This window comes from Leucopleurus acutus (genome assembly GCF_964270905.1).
Source record: "Leucopleurus acutus genome assembly, chromosome: 1".
Lineage (NCBI taxonomy): Eukaryota > Metazoa > Chordata > Mammalia > Artiodactyla > Delphinidae > Leucopleurus > Leucopleurus acutus.
Window position 1 is genome coordinate 83,719,212 of NC_139142.1, and position 21,785 is coordinate 83,740,996.

Sequence of the window (21,785 nt, forward strand, 5' to 3'; positions counted from 1 at the left end):
TGTCCCAACCCACATGCCATTCAGACCCAGTGTCTGTCCCCACCAACTTCCTTCTGACCTGATTCCTGGCCTCTGAGCTCACCCTTTACACCCCTCTGCTTAGCCCCTGCTTTTTCTCTTTCTGCCTCTGGCTTGGAGCTGGTTCAAGAAAGAGTCCTCAGCCTGAGGTCTCCTGAATCATTTAGTGAGGGAAGAGGGTTTAGCTTTCCCTGAGGCCCCCAAACCCAGCTAGTTTTTTTCCTGTTACCTCTCCTATGGGTCTTTGCCACTTGGGTTCCTATTGGTGATGTCAGGATGCTGTGTCTCTTAGCCAGGTGCCTTCTGCTTGGCCTCCAGGCCTTGCTTGATGGTAATTTCTCTGACGCAGAACTGTGACCTTTATCTTTGAATTCTCAAGGCCTGGGTGGATGGATGGATAGATGGACAGATGGGTGAGGTATGTGGATGCAGCCTAGTGACTCAGGATGCTGGCCTTATGGTATAACACTTCAGTCCCTCCCTCCTCCATCCCTCAGCACAGATATGCTCCACACTCCATTCAGCTGGGGCTCCTCAAGGTTTTATTCACTCGGCTGCCAAGGAAAGCACTGGGCCATAGCCATGACTGGCTCCCAGAAAGCCCAGCTGACAGGAATTAGCTGTGACTGCACATAGACAGGGGTGTCCAAATGTCCCTCCTCACTCTCCATGTTCCTTGTCTGTGTCCCAAGGAGCTGTTTCCCTCTCAGCCCAGGATCCAGGGGTTCAGGGCAGACCTGGCAGTGCTGAAGCTGATGAAGGTAGTCTCACAAGGCTTATTTCTGAGGCCGACTGAGTCTCCGAAATTTCTTGAGTTGACTGAGCAGCTCAGAAATAAAAGGCTGAGAAAGAAACACGGGTGAGATCAAGGCATGGGGTCACACCCACCCACCACACTGCTCTCCCTAGTCTCCACCTGACCCCATCGCTTCAGAGTCAGGGAAGGGGAGAAGGACCCAGGACCAAGCTTTCCTCTTCGCTAGCTGCCGTCCCGCTGGGCCTCCTCTTACCCCCAGACTAACAGAGCATCCCTTACCTCTGTGGGGCGGGGGCAGTTTTGGAGAATAGCCTGGTGGAAGAAAGCAGAGAGTGGGTCCCCGAGCCACAGCACTTTGTCACGAGTCCCCAATCAGTCTCCCAGGAATTCTCCCCTCTGAATTGGTTCTCCACACACAGATGGGGAGGCAGAACCCGGGTTCTTGGGCTCCCCTTGGTCCAAGCCCAGCTTCCATCCCCCAACCCCTGGGCCCGGCGCCTGGCCCCCCATTCTACCTCCAACTGAGTCTTCTGCTCCTCTGTGGATAGTTCCATGAGAGCCTCCAGGTCTATCTCAGGCTCAGAAGGAGTTGGTTGATCCTGTTTGGGAATCACACGGGGCTCAGAGGAGCCTGGCTAGCTGGTGCTGGGGTGACAGTTAACTGTCGGGTTCACCCATCTCCCACTCTATTTCCCATGTTCAGTTCCTCTCCTCACCTTACTCAAACCACCCCATTCATCCTTCTATTCAACAGTTACTGAATAACTACTATGGTCTACCTGAAACAGTCTAGGGTTCTTTAAAAAGAGTATCTGTTTAATTTCAATAGTTATAAACATTGTTAGTAGGGATGCAAAATGGTGCAGATGCTTTGGAAAATAATTTGGCAGTTCCTTAAAATGTTAAATATAGAGTTATCATCTGACCCAACAATTCCACTCCTAGGTCTATTCCCAAGAGAAGTGAAAACAGACATCCACATATGTCCATATGAATGTTCATAGCAGCATTATTCATATTCAAATGTCCATCAACTGGTGAATGGATAAATAAAATATGTAGCCATACAATATTTTTCAGCAATAAGAAGGAACAAAGTAGTGATTCATGCCACAACATGGATTAACCTTGAAAACATGTTAGTGAAAGAAGCCAGTTACAAAAGGCTTCATATTATATGATTCAATTTGTATGAAATGTCCAGAATAGGTAAATCTATAGAGACACAAAGTGGATTAGTGGTTGCCTAATGCTGGAAGTGGTGGTGGTAGGGAATGGGGTGTGACCACTAGCGGGTACAGGGTTTCTGTTACAGATTATAAAATGTTCCAAAATAAGGGTCATCCCTGGTGATGCAGTGGTTAAGAATCCGCCTGCCAATGCAGGGGACACAGGTTCGAGCCCTGGTCCAGGAAGATCCCACATGCCATGGAGCAACTAAGCCCGTGAGCCACAACTACTGAGCCTGTGCTCTAGAGCCCACGATCCACAACTATTGAGCCCGTGCGCCACAACTAGTGAAGCCTGCGTGCCTAGAGCCTGTGCTCTACAACAAGAGAAGCCACCACAGTGAGAAGCCCGTGCACCACAACAAAGAGTAGCCGCCGCTCACCACAACTAGCGAAAGCCCATGTGCAGCAACAAAGACCCAACGTAGCCAAAATAAGTTAATTAATTAATTTTTTTTTTAAAAGTAAGTGCTGGGGGCTTCCCTGGTGGCGCAGTGGTTGAGAGTCCGCCTGCCGATGCAGGGGACACGGGTTCGTGCCCCGGTGCGGGAAGATCCCACATGCCGCGGAGCGGCTGGGCCCGTGAGCCATGGCCACTGAGCCTGCGTGTCTGAAGCCTGTGCTCTGCAAAGGGAGAGGCCACAATGATGAGAGGCCAGCGTACCGCAAAAAAAAAAAAAAAAAAAAAGTAAGTGCTGGGACTTCCTGGCGGTCCAGTGGTTAAGACACCATGCTTCCATTGCAGGGTGCACAGGTTTGATCCATGGTTGGTAAACTAAGATCCCACATGGTATGGCCAAATAAATAAATAACAAATAATAAAATACACTTGTTTTTAAAAAAATTCCCTCTCTGTTTAAAAAAAAACAAAAACAAGTAAGTGCTTTTTTTTTTCTTTTTTTTTTTGCGGTACGCGGGCCTCTCACTGTTGTGGCCTCTCCCGTTGTGGAGCACTCTCAACCACTGCACCACCAGGGAAGCCCCGTAAGTGCTTTTTGAAGAACATTTTGGATGGTGGAAATGTTCCATATCTTGATGGGATAGTGGTTATATATGGCAAAGTGCATTCAAATGTACACTTCAAAAACAGGCAAATCTTGTCTGCCATTAGACTTCAGTAAAGTTGATTTAGAAAAGAAAGAAAGGGCTTCCCTGGTGGCTCAATGGTTAAGAATCTGCCTGCCAATGCAGAGGATACGGGTTCGTGCCCCAGTCTGGGAAGATCCCACGTGCCACGGAGCGGCTAGGCCCGTGAGCCATGGCCACTGAGCCTGCGCTCTAGAGCCCGCGAGCCACAACTACTGCGGCCCGTGCACCTGGAGCCTGTGCTCTGCGAAGAAAGAAGCCACTGCAATGAAAGCCCACACACAGCAACAAAGACCCAACACAGCCATAAATTAATTAATTAATTAAAAAATATTTTTAAAAAAAAAGAAAAGAAAGAAAGAGAAAAGATGCCTCACCCTCTCATTCCTTCCACTGCCAATGGGTAACCACTGTTAACAGTTTTGGTCCTTCTATACCATTTTAAAAATAAACAGTGCTAGGGTTCTAAGTTACTTCTTTCACCCTAAACTCTAGACTTTCCGCTTTGCTTCCTTGGTTTCTAGCGCATCTGATTTAGCATTCATTCATTAAATGCATATTTATTGAGAGCATGCTATGCACCAAGCATTGTGATGGGGCCATAACAGCAAAGACAGACAGACATGATCTTGCCCTTGAAAAGCTTATAGTCTCCTGAGGGATACAGACAAGTCAAATGGCAGTTATAATACAGGGCAATAAGCACTCTGATGAGACACTATGGTAGCACATGTAAGGGGAACCTAACCAAGCCTGGGGTTTAGGAAGGCTTCCAGGAAGAGGTGACCTCTAATCTCAGACCTGAAGGCTGAATAGGAGTTAACAAGATGTTTACACTTCTGATGATGGAGTAACAGGGACTGGATTTATTCTCTCAACATAAGTAACTAGAAAACCGGACAAAAATATATGAAAAGTGTTTTCAGACTTTACATAACAGGTAACTCAGCACTACCTGGGAAAGAAACGAAATGAAAGGGAGATCCCAAGCAGAGCACAGTGGTCATACTAAATTGATATGACAGATACCAGAATTTGGGGTTGAGGTGGCTGGAAGTTGCCAGAGTTCTGCAGAGGAGGAAGTTATGAAGAAAGAGACCTCCAGAAATCTACATAAAGGTTCTTCAGAGTCTTTGCTGAACACAAGATACACATTCACAGGGTAAAACTTCACAAAGCCAGGTCCTCTGAGGCACTGTGGGCACAGAGATGAACACTTCCCAGACCTCACAGAGGACTGACACAAATCAATTTCCACTCAGTCAGAGTGGACAGTCATCACCGATCATACAGGAATTCAGGAGAGACCTCAGGAGGGCCCTGCTTTACTTGGGGGGTAAATTATTTCCTAGATTAAAGGCCACTCTATACTCACCCCAACAGAACTTAAAAATAAGCTTCAGAAGGATCAAACTGAACCACAAGTAGCTAAACTGCATCCTAGAACAAAGTCCAACACTTTAAAGGAAGAAAAAAAATCCAACAACGTAAAATTCACAATGTCCAGCATCCAATCAAAAATCACGAGTCAGGGCTTCCCTGGGGGCGCAGTGGTTGAGAGTCCGCCTGCCGATGCAGGGGATGCGGGTTCGTGCCACGGTCCCGGAAGATCCCACATGCCGCGGAGCGGCTGGGCCCGTGAGCCACGGCCGCTGAGCCTGCGCGTCCGGAGCCTGTGCTCTGCAACGGGAGAGGCCACAACAGTGAGAGGCCCAGGTACCGCAAAAAAAAAAAAAAAAAAAAATCACTAGTCACAGGGCTTCCCTGGTGGCGCAGTGGTTAAGAATCCGCCTGCCAATGCAGGGGACACGGGTTCGATCCCTGGTCCGGGAAGATCCCACATGCCGTGGAGCAACGAGGCCCGTGCGTCACAACTACTGTGCCTGCGCTCTAGAGCCCGCAAGCCACAACTACTGAAGCCCGTGTGCCACAACTACTGAAGCCTGCACACCTAGAGCCTGTGCTCTGCAACAAGAGAAGCCACCACAATGAGAAGCGTGCACACCGCAACGAAGAGTAGGCCCCACTCGCTGCAACTAGAGAAAGCACGCACAAAGCAACAGAAGACCCACTGCAGCCAATAAATAAATAAATAAATTAATTAATTAAAAATAAATCTATAAAAAAATCACTAATCATGCCAAGAAGCAGGACATGTGACCTATAAGCAGGAGAAAAAAATCAATTAATAGAAGCAGATCAGATATGACAGAGATGATGGAATTAGCAAATGAGGAAAACATGAACATAGTAATGAGAGAAATGGAAGACATGAGAAAGAACAAAGTGAAGCATCTAGAGATGAAAAATAAAATATTTTAAAGAAAAATTTTACTGAATGGAATTAACGGCATATTTGACACTACAGAAAAAAAATACCATTTAAACTTGAGGAAATAGCAAAAGAAACTAGCCAAAATGAAGCATGGAGAGAAAAAAACTGGTAGAAAAGAAAAGAACAGCATAGAGCTTTGGTGATCTGTAGGACCATATCAAGTGGTCTAACATACATGTAACTGGAATCCCAGAAGGTGGATGCTGGGGCCAAATAATAAAAATACATACTAATGATTAGAATTCCACCTCTAAAAAAGGATTAGTCCTGCTCCCAAAACCATTTTATATCATTTATGACATTAACTATACGTATATTGAACATAGGGTATGTATATCACTGAGAGTCAGATTGTCACTGCAGTCTGGTATTGAGAATATGGGCTCAAATCATAATCCAAAATATTCTTTCCCTCAAGTATTTTTTGAATTCTCAGAAAATAAGCAGATATATCAAACAACTCTGACCGAGGTGAACAAGTATGGTTATATTGTGACTCTGTATTACATGTGGTGGTTTCCTGACAGATGCTGCCTGATTTGACCCCTTTCTCTGCTCCACTCCACACTCTGTCCACTTACTCCTGATCTCTCTGCCATAGAAACCAGTAATCGAGTGAAGTTCAGAGATGAGCTAACAAATGTTTGTTTCACATTTCATTGACTATATATATATATATACACACACACATATATATATACTGTTTTTTTTTCCTTTGGCCTCACTGCTTGCAGGATCTTAGTTCCCTGACCAGGGATCGACCCTGGGCCCATGGCAGTGAAAGCTCCGAGTCCTAACCACTGGACCGCCAGGGAATTCCTGATAATACATTTTTAAAGTTGTAAGTTTAATAGATTGTTTCTTAAAATGCCATCACATCAAAAGGGCTGCATCAAAATGTATGGTATCATGTAAGCTATAGGAAACTCTGGGGTGGTCAACAGTGTCCCCTGCTGATGTGTACACTAGATTTGGCCCCAAGGTGGTGATTGGTGACTTTGCCAAGAGGTCTCAATAGAGTGGTGGGAACAGAAGTCAGAATCCAGTGGTTTGAATGGTGATAGGAAAGGAAAAAGTAAGTAAAGCCTCTGAGTTGGTACAAATTCTTTAAGGAGTCTTGTAAAGGAGACAGGACACAGGGGATGGTAACAAAAGGGGGGCATATTGTTAAACAAGAGTCTCCTTAAAATAGGAGAAACTCATGAGTGTTTAAGTCCCTGCTTAGAAGCCAAATCCACACTCCATTTCTGGACAACAGGAACTCCAGGCCCCCAAGTCAGTTTGTTTTGTTGAACACAGATCTGGCTTTTCACAAGACCCTAAAGCAGGCTGCACACCCAGTGAGAAGAGGTGGGGTCCTCCAACAAAGGAAGGTTGGGTTCCACTAAACTAAACTAAACAAATAGTGACGCAACCCACTCCTGGAACCATTCCCAGTGGTGCTACCCAAGGTGGGCATGTGGTGGGGAGTCCCAGTGGGTGGAGAGGGGCTCTGTGCAGGAATAACTGAGGCAGGGTAAGCCTGGAGACTGGGTTGCCTCAACCTCTGCCCAAGATGACCAGCCACCTGAGGCTTCCCCAGCCACTTGCCTGCTTCCTGCTGAAAAGGACAGAGATTAGAAGAGGAACTGCCACCTGGCACCTTTGGACAATTGTCATGACAACTGTAGACCAGGTTATTTTATTACAATCATTGCCTGGGAGCGGTCCTCCCATATGTCCTGTTTTCCAATGTTATGAGTTCATTATTTTACAGCTTTTCCCCTGCCTGATCTTTGCCCTGAGGTGTCTGAGATATGAGACTTTTTATGTAAGGGCACAACAGTCTGAAATTGAAACTGATCCAGAGAGGGAGGGTGCTGGCAGGACTGAAGGGCAGCGGAGATGTCCTGCAAGGTGAGAGTACACATAGGCAAAGAAAGTTTGCCTCTCCTGTTCCCAGTTCTAGGGCATCTCTCTCCCCTCTGCGAGTGGCCCAGGATGCTGCCAGGGACACCGTCAACACCTGGACCAAACCAACACATGACACAGTGAGACTCACAAGACAGCCTGGGCCACATGCATCACTCTTCCCCTCCCCCAACCACAGGACCACTGACACAGCCCTTACCTGGAAGAATCACAAGCCCTTGCTGCCCCCAAAAGAAAAGACAGGACCTGAGTAAGGAAGGAGAGAAACAAGGACCATGGCATGTGGACAAGGAGGACTCTGGTCTCCGGCTTGGTGCGTGGTTCTCGCCAGCCACACGCTACAATCAGCAGTGGAGCTTATGAAAAAGACCAGTGCCTGGGCCCCACCCTAGTAGACTGAAATTCAGTTGAAATGCAGCTGGGGCATCGGATTATTACTGAAGTACTTCAGGTGTGGAGAACCACTAGCAGCTTGAATAAACGCTCAGGCGCTACAGGCAGAGCCCCAGCTGCAGCTCCTGGTCCCTGGGCTCCCTAGTGGTGTGACCTTGGGCTAGTTACTCAACATTTCTAAGCCTCCATTTCCTCCATGGTAAACCATACCTACCTAATGGACTTGTGGGGAGGGCTGGATGAAATAACCCAAGTCAGGTGCTGGGTACTGTGCCTAGTGCTGAGTTAAGTGCTCAAAATGTTATTCTTGTTGTTGGAGCAGCATTTGTTACGACACTAGGATCCCGATTAGTAGGTATCTAGGTAAAAAAAAAAAGGGCTACTCTCCCAGGGTGGGGTTGAGGGGAGTCAGTCAGAGCCAGGGCCAAGGCTAGGTCAGGCGCTGGTATTAGCGTTCACTACTGATAACTTTGACGTTCTAGTCCAGCACTATCTGTTCTGAGATGATGGAAATTTTCTGTATCTGCGCTGGCAACTTGGTAGCCACTAGCCACCTGGATGTATGGGGCACTTGAAATGTGGCTAGTGTGACTGAGGAACTGAACTTTTAATTTTCATCAGTTTAAAGTTAAATAGCTACACATGGCTGACAGCTACAGGAATGAACAATGTCGCTCTAGTCGTGTATGTGTGTTGAGGTTGAAAGTAAATAAAGACATAAAATAAAGAAAAATAACTCCTCTACTATCTCATCTGAGCCTCAAAAAGTCCTACGAAAGGTATACGACAGGCATTGATAGCCCCGTTTTATAGATTAGGAAACTAAGTCTCAGGGATGTTAAAAGACCTGCTCCAGATTATGTAGAGAGTGAGAGGCAGAGCCCAGACCAGAGGGAGGCAGATTTCAGGACTGCAAACCCATGATTCACCTGTGGGGAAAAACTTTGTCTCCATGGGAGCATCTCTCATCTGCCCTCCAGCTCCTCCTGAGGCCTCAGAGCAGGCTCTCTCCCGGTCCCCCGGCCCGCGGTGTCTTACCCACCTGGAAGAGATCCTGAACCTGGGCGTCCACCCACTGCTCCATCTCCAGCCAGCTCTGGAGCTGCCCCCGGTCATACTTCACCGTCAGCCGGCTGAGTTTCCGGGACCTGGACGCTTTGGAGGGGTCGGACTGGGACTTTGAGTCTGTGGATGACGTCCTCCTCCTCCCAGAAGCCCACTGGACCTTCTTTCTTGGATTCTCCTTGTTCGGGTTGGGAGATGTGCAGGAGGCAGGGCTTGAAGACAGCATGGAAGGATTGGTTTGGTCAAGGAGCTGGGAAAAACTGCCAGTCAGAGCAAGAGCCAGGGAACGAGGAGACAGAACAGAGGCTGAGGCCAGCAGGGAAGAAAGGAAGGCAGGCAGGAGGGAGGGCCAAGGCTCCTGGAGTGGTGGGGATCAAAGATCAATAGGCCTTTGTCTAGTGCTGGGAATGCCAGTCTTTTGGCTCCTGGCTGCTGGTGAGTGGCACTCCTGAGCCGTGCCCCAGGCTCCCTTTCTGCAGCTGCTGGGACGGAGTGATATACCAAGCAAAGGTCAAGAGGATGCCATGCCTCCAGAGGAGGAAGAGGCCCTTGGGTCCTGAGGCGTGCGGGGCTCTGACCTGAGTCACACTCACCTGAGAGCCCTCAGCGTCCCAATTTCCTGGCCTAGATCCACCTGGGCCCCCAGAAGCTGCGGTCACATGGATCCTGCTGCAGTGGGGTCCCTGGCTGGCAAGGGCTCCTGCTCAGAGAGTTGTGCTGCTGATGGCAGAGTCGCCTCAGGGATAATTAGAGGGGTGGTTATCTCTGGCCCTAATGGGGTCAGTATCCTCTTGTGTCTGAGTATGAGCTGCCTTTAGGAATGTGAGGGAAGAGGTACTACCCTGGCCCTGTGTTTGCAAAGGCGAGCTTGTCTCCCAAGCCCATTCCCCAGGGGCAACTGCTTAGGAAGCCATGTTTATCATCACATGACCCTCCCCCGACTCACGTCCTTCCTGATGCAGAGAAACCCTGCAGACCTAACATTTACCCAGGTGTCAAGGACTATTACTTATAGGCCTACTTGCATTCTAAAGGAAGGGTGTTTTTGGACTTCCCTGGTGGTGCAGTGGTTAAGAATCCGCCTGCCAAGGCAGGGGACACGGGTTTGAGCCCTGGTCTGGGAAGATCCCACATGCTGCGGAGCAACTAAGCCTGCGTGCCACAACTACTGAGCCCGTGTGTCACAACCACTGAAGCTCGCTTGCCTAGAGCCCATGCTCCGCAACAAGAGAAGCCACTGCAGTAAGTCCACACACTGCAACAAAGAGTAGCTGCTGCTCTCCGCAACTAGAGAAAGCCCGCGCACAGCAACGAAGACACAATGCAGCCAAAAATAAATAAATTACTAAATAAATAAATAAAGGAAGGGTGTTTTTGTTTGTTTAGTCTTTTGTAACAAAAATTTCAAAACTTTTTAGAAAGGTTACACAACAGAATACTACTATAATTTTTTTTTTTTAATGAACAGCTCAGGACAAATGAAATATGAAAGTGTCTCTCTTCCCCCCAGTTCCACTCCCTAGAGGGAACCCAACCAACAGCTTCTGCTTTTAGTTCTCCTGAGATCACCATTATCCCTTTGTGTAATATCATAAATTTGTCCATTTTAGACAGTATCTCTTCTCTCCTCAGTATGAACGATGAGAGATTTAACTCCCTCACTCATGCTCTCTCATCCCCTTTCCTTTGCACATTCTAATTTTTGTTTATGTATTTTTTTTCTTTTATGTATTTTTTAGGTCTTGTAGTGGTTGCCTTTATGATGCTGAGTTTCTGTTTCCAAAGTATCAACTTCATACACTGACTCCTAAAAGACAGTGTTAGACACAGGCCAACGGATGAGTCTTTAATGATGAAATTTTAGGCCCTAAGTTAACAGGGTGAGGGAGATGTTTGAAGGCTGGAGGCCAAGATGGTAGCCTGGAAAAGCCCAGGCTTCAGAGGAAGGCTGACAGACCCCAGTTCAAACCCAGCTTTGCCCTGCATTGGTTTAATAACCCTCAAGTTTCACAACTTGAGTCTGTTTTCTCATCGGCAAAATGGGGTTTTGGAGAGGATTAAATGAGATGATGCATGTAAACATTCAGCCTGATATCCAAAACAGAGTCCCTTCTCAATAGACATCCCTTCCCTTCCTTTCTTTGCCTTCTCATCCTCCCTGCCTTCCTGGTGAGGCTCTGTCCGTCAAAGGCTGGCCCTGGAATTTCTCTGCAGTGGCTTCCTTCCTGGTCCTCTTTGGAAGAAGGTGGCAATAAGAAGGGGGTAGGGAGGCCTCTAAAATACAGCCTGTAGACTCAGCTCTTACCTTGATGACCTGTTACATTCTGTGACAGGCATTATTATGGCTGTTCCCTCCCTCTTCTGTTTCTGTCTTCTGAAGCGTTTGGGAGCCCTTTCAAGAAAAGGAACCAGATCAGAAGAGTCTATGGGTTTTGTTCATTCATTAACTCATTCATTTAACAAAGATTTTATGAGCTCTTCTCGTAGGTCAAGTATTATACTCAGTACTGGGGATTGGTGATCCAAAAAAGACACAGTCTCTGTTTTCATGGAACTTACAGTCTAGTGTAAAAATAAACAAACATTAACCAACTAATCAAATAAATGTAAAACTACAACTGTATTTAATGATCTGAAGAAAAGGTAAGAGGAGATAATGTAGGAGTTAACTAGGTACAGGAGCCAGCAAGAGTGGAATTGGCAGAAGGCACAGCATATGCAAAGGCCCTGTGACAGGAGGAAGAGGGTGAATACAAGGGACTAGAGAAGGTCAATGGAGATGGAACAAAGAGATGAGGGAAGCAAAAGCGAGCCATGAGGCAGACAGGGTGGAGGTATCTACATAGGGCCCTGTCAACCATGTTAAGGAGTTTTGTCTCTATCCTAAGAGCGTTGGGAATAACTGCAAAATCTTAAGCAAGGGTGGTTGGGTAGACTGACGAGTTCAGATTTAAATTTCCAAAATATCGCCTTAGCTATTGAATACAGAGAGGATCAGAGGGCACAGAAGTCCTGGAGGTCAGTTGGGAGGCCATTGCTGTAGGGCTTGACAGGGGGAGGTAGCGCTGGTGATAGTGAGAAGTGGACACATTGGAGAGCTATTTAGGCGGTAATATTTAACAGAACTTGGCAATGGATTGGAATATGCAAACTTCATGAATGCCTACACAGGAACACAGACAGGTTCATGCATGGGGGCTCTCTGAGCATATTTCCTCATCTGTAAACTGGGGGTTGGTGAGATTCTGCATGAGCACAAAACATGGCCCCAGTGAAGCTGGATGGTACACAAATGAGTTATGCCCGTTATTTATAGTGTAACTCTCCTTATTTACATTCTTCCATCTCAGCATTGACCTGAGGAGTGTCACTATTCATCAGTAAGTTTGCCCAAGATAAGGGAACTCAAGTTTCAAGATAAGATGTGAAGAAAAGCCACCAGGACCACAGGGTCATATCAGGGTGGGGAAATAAGGAGGGTGCAGACCTGGGCAGAGGCAAGGGTGTCTTCCCTGCTCTCCTGGCCTGGCCTGGGTCCAGTGGTGGGATAAAATAAGCAGCAGGCAGACCCCATCAGAACTAGACAGGATTTTTGTTTTTTAATTTTTCAGCCACGTCACGCAGCATGTGAGATCTTAGTTCCCCCACCAGGTATCAAACCCGTGCCCCCTGCAGCAGAAGTCTTAACGACTGGACCACCAGGTAAGTCCTTAAAAATTTTTATAATAAAAGAAAAGCATGTTCATTTTAGAAACATTTCTAAATTTTCTAAAACATTTAAAAATTCCCATAATCCTGCCACACAAAACCACTGCTAGCATTCTGGCAAGTCTCTATTCTCTCTCTTTTTTTTTTAAATGATTTTTAAAACAATTTTATTTATTTTTGGCTGCTTTGGGTCTTTGTTGCTACATGTGGGCTTTCTCTAGTTGCAGTGAGCAGGGGTGCACAGGCTTCTCATTGCGGTGGCTTCTCTTGTTGTGGAGCACAGGCTCTAAGAGCACGGGCTTCAGTAGTTGCAGCATGTGGGCTTCAGTAGTTGTGGCTCGCGAGCTCTAGAGCGCAGGCTCAGTAGTTGTGGCTCACTGGCTTAGTTGCTCTGCGGCATGTGGGATCTTCCCAGACCAGGGCTCGAACCCACGTCCCCTGCATTGGCAGGCGGATTCTCAACCACTGTGCGACCAGGGAAGCCCCAAATAAATATTTAAAAAAAAAAAAAACCTATCGGGACTTCCCTGGTGGCACATTGGTTAAGGCTCCACGCTCCCAGTGCAGGAGGCCCAGGTTCAATCCCTGGTCAGGGAAATAGCCCACACGTGCATGCCGCAACTAAGAGTTTGCATGCCATAACTAAGAAGCTGGCAAGCCGCAACTAAGGAGCTCCCTTGCCACAACTAAGACCCGGCCCAACCAACCAAATAAATAAAATGTTAAAAAAAAAAACTATCAATACTTCAATAAAAAAAGTTTTTAAAAAGACATGTTCATTGTAGAAAATTCTAAAATATAGATATAAGAAGTATAAACGATATGTTTGGTGTATTTTCTACTTTTTATATAGATTTACTTATTTTGGATTTTCACGAAACTGGATCATTTTGTAACATGTGTGCTATTTTGTAACTTATATTTTGAATACTTTTTGTGTCATTAAGTAATTCTATACACATCTTTTTTCAACACTGCAGAGTTTCTCAAAATTTAGACCATGACCCAGAGTAAGAAATTCATTTAACCTCATGACACACACGCATACAAACACGAAATGAAAATGTCTTATGAAGCAAAACTTACCTTTATTTTTTCAAGCTGACAGCAAGTCACTTTGCTTTCAAGACTCACTAATAGTTTCCAACCTGTTCTGTTAGAGGCAATTCCATGATCTAGTTACTCAATCCCCTGCTACTAGATATATAAATTGCTACCAATTTTTTTGCCATTATAAATATTGCTGCTCTGAACATCCTTGTAACTATTCCTTTTTTTAGCAACGCATGCTTCCCACCCCCACTCCCCCCTCCCACACTTTAGCAGATTTTCTAGAGGCAGAACTACAAGGACAAAGGAAGCGTGAACTTGTAGGGGAATTTGATGTTATGGCCATATTAGCTCCCTGAAAGGTTGTACCAAATAAACTGTTTATAGTTTGATATCCTAATTTTTTTAGTTAATGAATATCTTAGTTTTATATTGCTGCATAACAAATTATCCCCAAATTGATCAGCTTAAAACAGTAGGCATTTATTATATCACTGTTTTAGTTGGTGGCTTAGCTGGCTCTTCTGGCTCAGGGATTCTCAGAAGGGTGCAAGCCAGGTGCGGGCCAGGGCTGTTGGCCAGACATCTGTTCCCTGCCATGTGGAGCTCTCTAGAGGGCTACTCACCACATGGCAGCTGGTTTCCACAAGAGCCAGGGCACTGAGGGGCGGGGCGGGGGGGGGTAGGCAAGATGGAAGTCACAGTCTTTTTTTTTTTTTGGTTGTCAAATAACCCTTTATTATTTTTCTTTGCAGTGCTTAACTAGCTGGGCATTCCACCACGCCACTGTGATGTCATCTATGATGTCGTGAGGGTGGCAGCCATCAACACTGCAGCCCACAGACTGGGTGGCCCCCAGGATCTCTTTAATGGTTCCAGAGAGTTCTCTAGCTAAAGATTGATGCCGCATCTGTCAGGCAATGTTGACAATTTCATCAAAAGTCATGTTTCCACTGTACTTAATGTTTTTCTGCTTCTTCCTTTCTCTTGGTGATTCCTTGAGGGCTTTGATCATCAGGGCAGAGGCAGAAGGTACCACCTCAATCTGGGCCTGTCGGTTCTGAATGGTCAGCTTCACTGTAATCCTCAGACCCTTCCAATCACCAGTTGCCTTGGCGATGTCATCACCAACTTTTTTTGGAGACAGATCCAGGGGGCCGATCTTGGGGGCCAGGGCAGACATGGCACCGACTGCCCCACCGGTGCACCTCAGGTACACGACTTTGATCTCGTTGGGGTCGAACTTAGGCGGCATAGTGGAGGCAGCTGGTGTCGGATGAACCCGGATTCGGGACGACTGAAGAAAGTTGCACCTTGGCCTCCTCTGATCCGAAAGCCAAAAGCAAGTCACAGTCTTTTTGTAACCTAATCTAGGACGTGACATCCCATGACTTTTGCTGTATTCTATTCATCAGAAGCCAATCACCAGGTCCAGCCATGCTGAAGGGGAGGAGATTACACACAAAACAGTATGAATACCAGCAGGTGTGGACCATTAGTGACCATTTAGAGGCTATCAAACACGCTGAAATATTGTGAGCATTTTTAAAAAAAATTTCCCAAGCAGCTATTTCACTTTCTAAACATTTATTTATTTATTTGCTGCTCTGGGTCTTCATTGCAGCACATGGGCTTCTCTAGTTGCAGCACTCGGGCTTCTCTAGTTGTGGTGCATGGGCTTAGTTGCGGTATGTGGGATTTTAGTTCCACGACCAGGGATCGAACCCGGGCCCCCTGCCTTGGGAGCAAGTAGTCTTAACCGCTGGACCACCAGGGAAGTCCCATGAGCATTTTGGACATTAGCAAAATTCTTCAAGAATTCCCTTTTGAGGGAATTCCCTGGCAGTTCAGTGGTTAGGACTCTGTGCTTTCACTACCAAGAGCCTGGGTTTGATCCCTGGTCGGGGAACTAAGATCCCACAAGCCTCAAGGAGTGGCCAAAAACAAACAAAAAAATTCCCCTTTTAGGGCTGCAGCAGTATCTGAGGGGCCTTGTCTCCTTTACATAAAGATTGAACAGGTGACAGCAGCCTCGCCTGGAAAAGTATTTCAAGGGTCATTACTTTCCCCAAAATTCCTTATCAAAAATCCTTGGGATTCCCTGGTGGCACAGTGGTTGGGAATCTGCCTGCCAATGCAGGGGACACGAGTTTGAGCCCTGGTCCGGGAAGGTCCCACGTGCCACGGAGCAACAAAGCCCGTGCGCCACAACTACTGAGCCTGTGCTCTAGAGCCCACAAGGCACAACTACTGAGCCCACCTGCCACAACTACTGAAGCCCACGCGCCTAGAGCCTGTGCTCTGCAACAAGAGAAGCCACTGCAATGAGAAGCCCACGCACCGGAACGAAGAGTGGCCCCTGCTCCCCACAACTAGAGAAAGCCCGCGCACAGCGCGCAGCAATGAAGGCCCAACGCAGCCAAAAATAAATTAAAAAAAAAAAAAAATCCTTGACTCTGCATTATCAAGGGAATTAGAAGGCTTTTATTTAGATCATTACAACTAAAATTTATAAAATGTATTTATTTATAATCATTAGATAATTAAAACTAAAATTCGTTCTGTAAATATATTATCCTTCTGTTTCAGTTATTATTGCCGCAAAACAGTTACCCAAAAACTGGGTTGGCCTCTTGGTGGGTGTTGAGCCAACAGATACGATCCAGCCAGAGACTGGGAAAAGGAAGGATTCATTATTACTTGCAGCAAGTAAGGAGAACACCAGGGATCTTTCCCAAAGCAGTCTCTCACCGAACAGCAAAACTGGAAGTTCTGAGCTAAGGGTACATGCATATTCATGAAGAGGCTTGAGCAGAGGAGCATTCAGCATAGAATTATGGCAAAGGTTGACAGAGTCCAAGTCTTGTTGGATTGAAGTCAGGAGGGTCAACATCATCATTCCGTCCTCCACCTGGGTGGGGGCCTTAGTTCCTGCTGAACTCAAAGACGTATAATCATGTATTGAATATATCCCTTGAGGAGGAACTAGGACTCTGCTTTATCACTGCACTATTGTTTGACTGCCTTCTCTGTTCTGACATTCCTTTGTTCCCTCGAGATCCTTGTTACTGAGACCTGTTTGAGGGCAAGCATTGCGGCCAGGCTTTAGATCACAAAATGGCTTCTCTCTTTTTTTAAAAATTTATCCTCGTAGCGTGGCTTGTGGGATCTTAGTTCCCCGACCAGGGATCGAACTGAGGTCCCCGGCAGTGAAAGCCCGGAATCCTAACCACTGCACTGCCAGGGACTTCCCCCAAAATGGCTTCTCTTATGTCAAGAATGCCATTCCTGATTCTCTTTCTCCAGGGACCCGCTAACCTAACTGCTTATGAAATCACACCAAAATTTAAAGGCTTAAAACAAACACATTTGCTCACAATTCTGCAACGTGACCAGGGCTTCACAGGTGTAGCTAATCTCTGTTGGGACGAGTCGACTGGGGCTAAGGATGCAGGATAGCTTCACGAAGCTAGTCAGCTGAGGTGACTGTGAGATAGCCAGATCCCTCTCTCTCCCTTCACAGTCTCTCATCCTCCAGGGTCTTGCTCTCTTCCGGTGGCCTCTCTCTTCCTCAGGGTAGTCAAACTTTACATCACAACTGGTTCTAAGAGGGGAAAATGTAAGCCACAAAGCTGAGGCCTGAAAGTCATGTGGCACCACTTCTGCTCCGTCCTACTGGTCAAAGCAAATTATGGATTCAAAGGGAGGGGAAAGATAGATGTCACCTCTTGGTGGGAGGAGTAGCATGCACTTACAGGGAAGGTGAGGTCCTGTCTACCATCTTTGATAGCCATCTTTGTAGACAATCCATTATACCTACTTACAGAAACCACCAGACCACCATCCAAGACAAGGCACTCAGTGTTTCTTTTCTAGTAGTGGTGTTAAGGACTGAATGTTCTCACCAAAACACCCACTCCTAAGGTCAGTGGTTGGTACTGGTGGTATGGCAAATATGAAGGAAACCTGTAGCATAAACCCTGGCTTTCTCTTTCCCAAGTTCATAGACAGGAAGTGAGCCACGTGGTCTAACAAAAGAGATAACTTACCCAGACAGCTCTCCTTGGGCCTGCAATGTACAATTAGAAAACAATATCATCTGGAAATGCTTTGCAGAAAGTCAGGTCAGAATCACAGAAAGAACCTAAGATTGGCATTCAAGAGACCTGAAGTCTGGAGGTGGCCTCTGCCACATACTATCTCTGTGTCTCTGAACAAATCAAGGACAAATCTCTGGACCTCAGTTTCCTATATGTAAGGTGAAGGGCTTTAACTAAGGTCCCCAGTACCTCTGACGCTCTCTACCTCTCCACAAACCAAACTTTATGAATCCATCCAGAGGACAGCTGGTTCTGTACACATTGCTAAAGAGGGTCTTGGGGGTCACTGAGGATCTGAACAGGTGAAGGACAGATGAAGGCAGGGCTGGAGTGTTACCGAGTCCAAGCTCACTCTGCTCGCCAAACAACAGGCCAGTAAATCAGGAGACAAGCTGTTGAGGCAAGGAATACGACTTTATTTGGAAAACAGGCAGACTAGGGTCCCCAAAAAACCATCGCATCTGGGTCTGGATGCCTGTTTCTTTTATAGAACAGAGAGGGGGAGGAGGTGGGGAAGTAAAGTAAAAAGGCCATTTATCTTGCAAAACATCTCCTCCTGTGGCCTGCATCAGGGAGGGGATGTGTTAATTTCTTTTTTGCAGCCATTCACAGGTGGGCAGGGTCAGATTGTCTCCCTGTGAGCTGAACAAAGGCACTTTAGTTTAACATTCAGGCACAGGAGCAGGGTTCCCTAAGGCAGGCCATTATGTATGATTATAATAACAAAAACAATGAAAAGCAAAGGTTAAATTCAAAGAAACAAATCCAACATGGAGTCAAAATTGGCTCTTCCCTGGGGCTTCCCTGGTGGCACAGTGGTTAAGAATCTGCCTGCCAATGCAGGAGACACGGGTTCGAGCCCTGGTCTGGGACGATCCCACATGCCACAGAGCAACTAAGCCCGTCTGCCACGACTACTGAGCCCACGTGCCACAACTACTGAAGTCCGTGAGCCTACAGCCCGTGCTCCGCAACAAGAGAAGCCACCACAATAAGCATGCGCACCACAACGAAGAGTAGCCCACACTCTCCACAACTAGAGAAGGCCCGCGCGCACCAATGAAGACCCAAGGCAGCCAAAAATAAATAAATAATTTTTTTTTAAAAAAGAAAAGGCAGGGTCCACAGATGACTCCAAAGTGACTGGGACAGTGAGATCAGGAGAGAATATGGAGACAGAAGCATTTTGGGGCTAAATATGATCAATGTGGAGGTTATGATGATGTAGTTTTCTCTTCACCAAGGAAGCATTCCATGCTCACTAAAGGAAACCTCGGAAATAACTTTATTTTTTTTGCGGTACGCGGGCCTCTCACCGTTGTGGCCTCTCCCGTTGTGGAGCACAGGCTCCGGACGTGCAGGCTCAGCAGCCATGGCTCACGGGCCCAGCCGCTCCGCAGCATGTGGGATCTTCCCGGACCGGGGCACGAACCCGTGTCCCCTGCATCGGCAGGCGGACTCTCAACCACTGCGCCACCAGGGAAGCGTCGGAAATAATTTTTAAGCTAGGAAGAAGAAAATGTCACTTCGAATTCCCATCATTCAAATGCCATCACTTTCACCACTTTGGTGGACTATCTTAGTCTTTTTTCCCCTCGTGTGTAGGTTTTGTCTTCTGGACGTAAGAAGCAGCATAAGGTTGTGAGAAAAGTGTAGTTTTTGATGTCAGAGAGACTTGAGATAAAATTCTGGCTCTGTCACTTTTTTCAGGTGTCAAATGTATCTATTAACTCATTTAACCCTCATACTAACCCTGTGAAGCCCCACTTCATATACAAGGAGGCTAAGGCACAGAGGGGCTAAATAAGTTGCCAAAGTCTACAACTGATAGTGAGAGATGAAAGAGTTAAACCCAGTAGTCTTGAGTCTGAAGCCCACAAGCTGAACCCCTACACAGTCTTGCCTCCCACTCTTCACTGCGTGACCTTGATGGAGTTTAGTGAGCCTCTCTGCAAAGCAGAAACTATTCTCAGAGCTGTTGTGGGAATCAGAGATCACAGATGTCGAGTGTCTGGCACACAGCAAGCATCTCAAATGGGGGCTGATCATCACTTGAAAGTTTGTGTTTCAGGCAAGTTGAATCTGAGGTGAGGGTGGAATTTCCAGCTGAAGTCAGATTGTAAGTGCAGTAAAGCAGTGTTTAGGTGCTGAAGCAACAGACGTGGCCTTCCTGGACTCCAATCCCTGCTCTGCCACCTAACTGCCACGTGACCTGACAAGTTCATTCACCTGTCTGAGCCTGTTTTCTCATCTGTAAAAGGGGAATAAAATTAGTACCTATTTTCTTTGTTTGTTTTGAGTATATGGGGCAATGCATGGGAAATACATAGGGTTTGGGCATTGTCAGGGCTTGACGGATGTAGGTTTTTGTAATGGTGTATATAATGGAATGGAAGTAATGTGTAATGGTGTAATGGAAGTAATGATTAATCTGTAGTAATATTACCATAAGGTAACAGTCTCCTGTGTTAGGATTCTTGTATGCATAACGTATTGAAGGAGGTAGGAATGAAATCTCAACAAAATCCTTTCTTTCCAGTAACTGCACAATCGTATGCTTCATTCCTGGTGTACCATCATTGCTCTAATGTTCCCCACTGTGCCTGGGGCAGTGGAAAACCCCAGAAAATCCAGAGAAGGGGAGACAGACCTCAGATTCCCACCCCCAACACTCATAATGTGGGCAGCTAGGGAATGTTGCAGTTTAGCCAGGAAAAAGATTGAAGGGTTGGCTACAGGACCTAGTAGGTAAAGCTGCTCTAGATAAGAAAGTAGGAAGACCGTTCCCATTGGGCTGGGGTTTGTTCAGTCATCATGAGAAGGTGTGGAATCTCTTTGGGGGGAGAGCATTAATAGGACCAATCTTGCTCTGTAAAGAATGGACTTTAGGGGCTTCCCTGGTGGTGCAGTGGTTAAGAATCCGCCTGCCAATGCAGGGGACACAGGTTCGAGCCCTGGTCCGGGAAGATCCCACATGCCACGGAGCAACTAAGCCCACGAGCCACAACTACTGAGCCTGAGAGCCACAACTACTGGAGCCCGCGCACCTAGAGCCCATGCTCCGCAACAGGAGAGGCCACCACAATGAGAAGCCCGCTCAACGCAAGGAAGAGTAGCCCCTGCTTGCCGCAACTAGAGAAAGCCCACGTGCAGCAACGAAGACCCAACACAGCCAAAAATAAAAAAAATAAAGAATAGACTTTAGGAGGAGTTCTTCTCACAGGAAATGCAATGAGCCTGGCTTCAAGGAGTACATGGCTCTGTGAAGGTCATTAACTCAGCTACTTTGGAAAGCTGGAATTTCTAGCTTCCAAGGATGTTATTTCACTGGAAGAAAGCAGCCAGCTCCTGACCAGGAGCACCCCACCTGGTGAGAGAGGAAAGGGATTCTGCAGAGAAGGGATCAACTCACCAAGGAGGCTAACAGGGACTCAGCTCCGACAGTGACCCGAATGTAAACGTTAGTACACGTTGAGGAAGGGCCTCAAACCAAAAGGAACCACTGCAGATCAAGCAGGGAAGCCTGGACACTGGAAATCTCCTGTTTCTCACTCTGACAGAAAGGAGGGCTTTCGGAGCTGGCAAAGGTGGTGACGATGGAGCAGGCATCCTGGATTCCAGGTACCAAAGGTGCAGCCACGCAGTTTCTGGGATCTCTTCCTGCCACAGATGGAAATGATTTCCCGAGGGCTGACGACGACAGCGAGATCTTTTGCATAGGGCTTTCCCCCATTTCTTCTCCGCCAGCCCCTTCCCAAGCGCCTCACGCCTGGGTCTGGGAATGCCGGCCCGGACCGGAAAGGGAGGCCGGAGGTAGCCGCCCCAGAGCGCCCGACCCACCCTCGGGTGCCTGACTTCGCTGAAGCGTCCTCCTGACCTGTCCGGGCCTCCGGGAATACGGGTGTACTTCTGGGGTGCGGGGAACCACGCGAGGCTGGACTCGGTGGATCCAGTGGCCCGGGGCAGGGCGCCCCGGCCTCTGAGCCCCTTTGGGCACCAGGCTGAGGGAGAAGGGTCGGGGATCCCGGGGATGCGGATAGGCGGTCCGGAAGCTGGGGCTGGACAGGCGCACCGGGCGTGGGCGGAGCCGGCGGCGCTGGGGTTAATGTCCGCCCCGCCCCTGCTGCGCTGAC

General features: G+C 47.2%; 1 protein-coding gene and 1 pseudogene across 2 annotated transcripts; both read right to left on the reverse strand.

The window, feature by feature from the left end:
• Positions 1–794: 794 nt before the first annotated feature.
• Positions 795–9,020, reverse strand: PPP1R14D (protein phosphatase 1 regulatory inhibitor subunit 14D; the record flags this gene model as incomplete). Its single annotated transcript, XM_082832799.1, has 4 exons — positions 795–860; positions 1,055–1,087; positions 1,291–1,374; positions 8,772–9,020. The coding sequence occupies 4 exons, from the start codon at positions 9,018–9,020 to the stop codon at positions 795–797; spliced, it is 432 nt and encodes a 143-aa protein (XP_082688925.1).
• A 5,290-nt stretch (positions 9,021–14,310) lies between these two features.
• LOC309957508 (large ribosomal subunit protein uL11-like) lies at positions 14,311–21,658 on the reverse strand (annotated as a pseudogene). Its single transcript, XR_014327200.1, has 3 exons — positions 21,530–21,658; positions 21,065–21,312; positions 14,311–14,992 (listed from the first exon to the last, which is right to left on the reverse strand). The product of XR_014327200.1 is annotated as a large ribosomal subunit protein uL11-like (transcript).
• Positions 21,659–21,785: the final 127 nt, after the last annotated feature.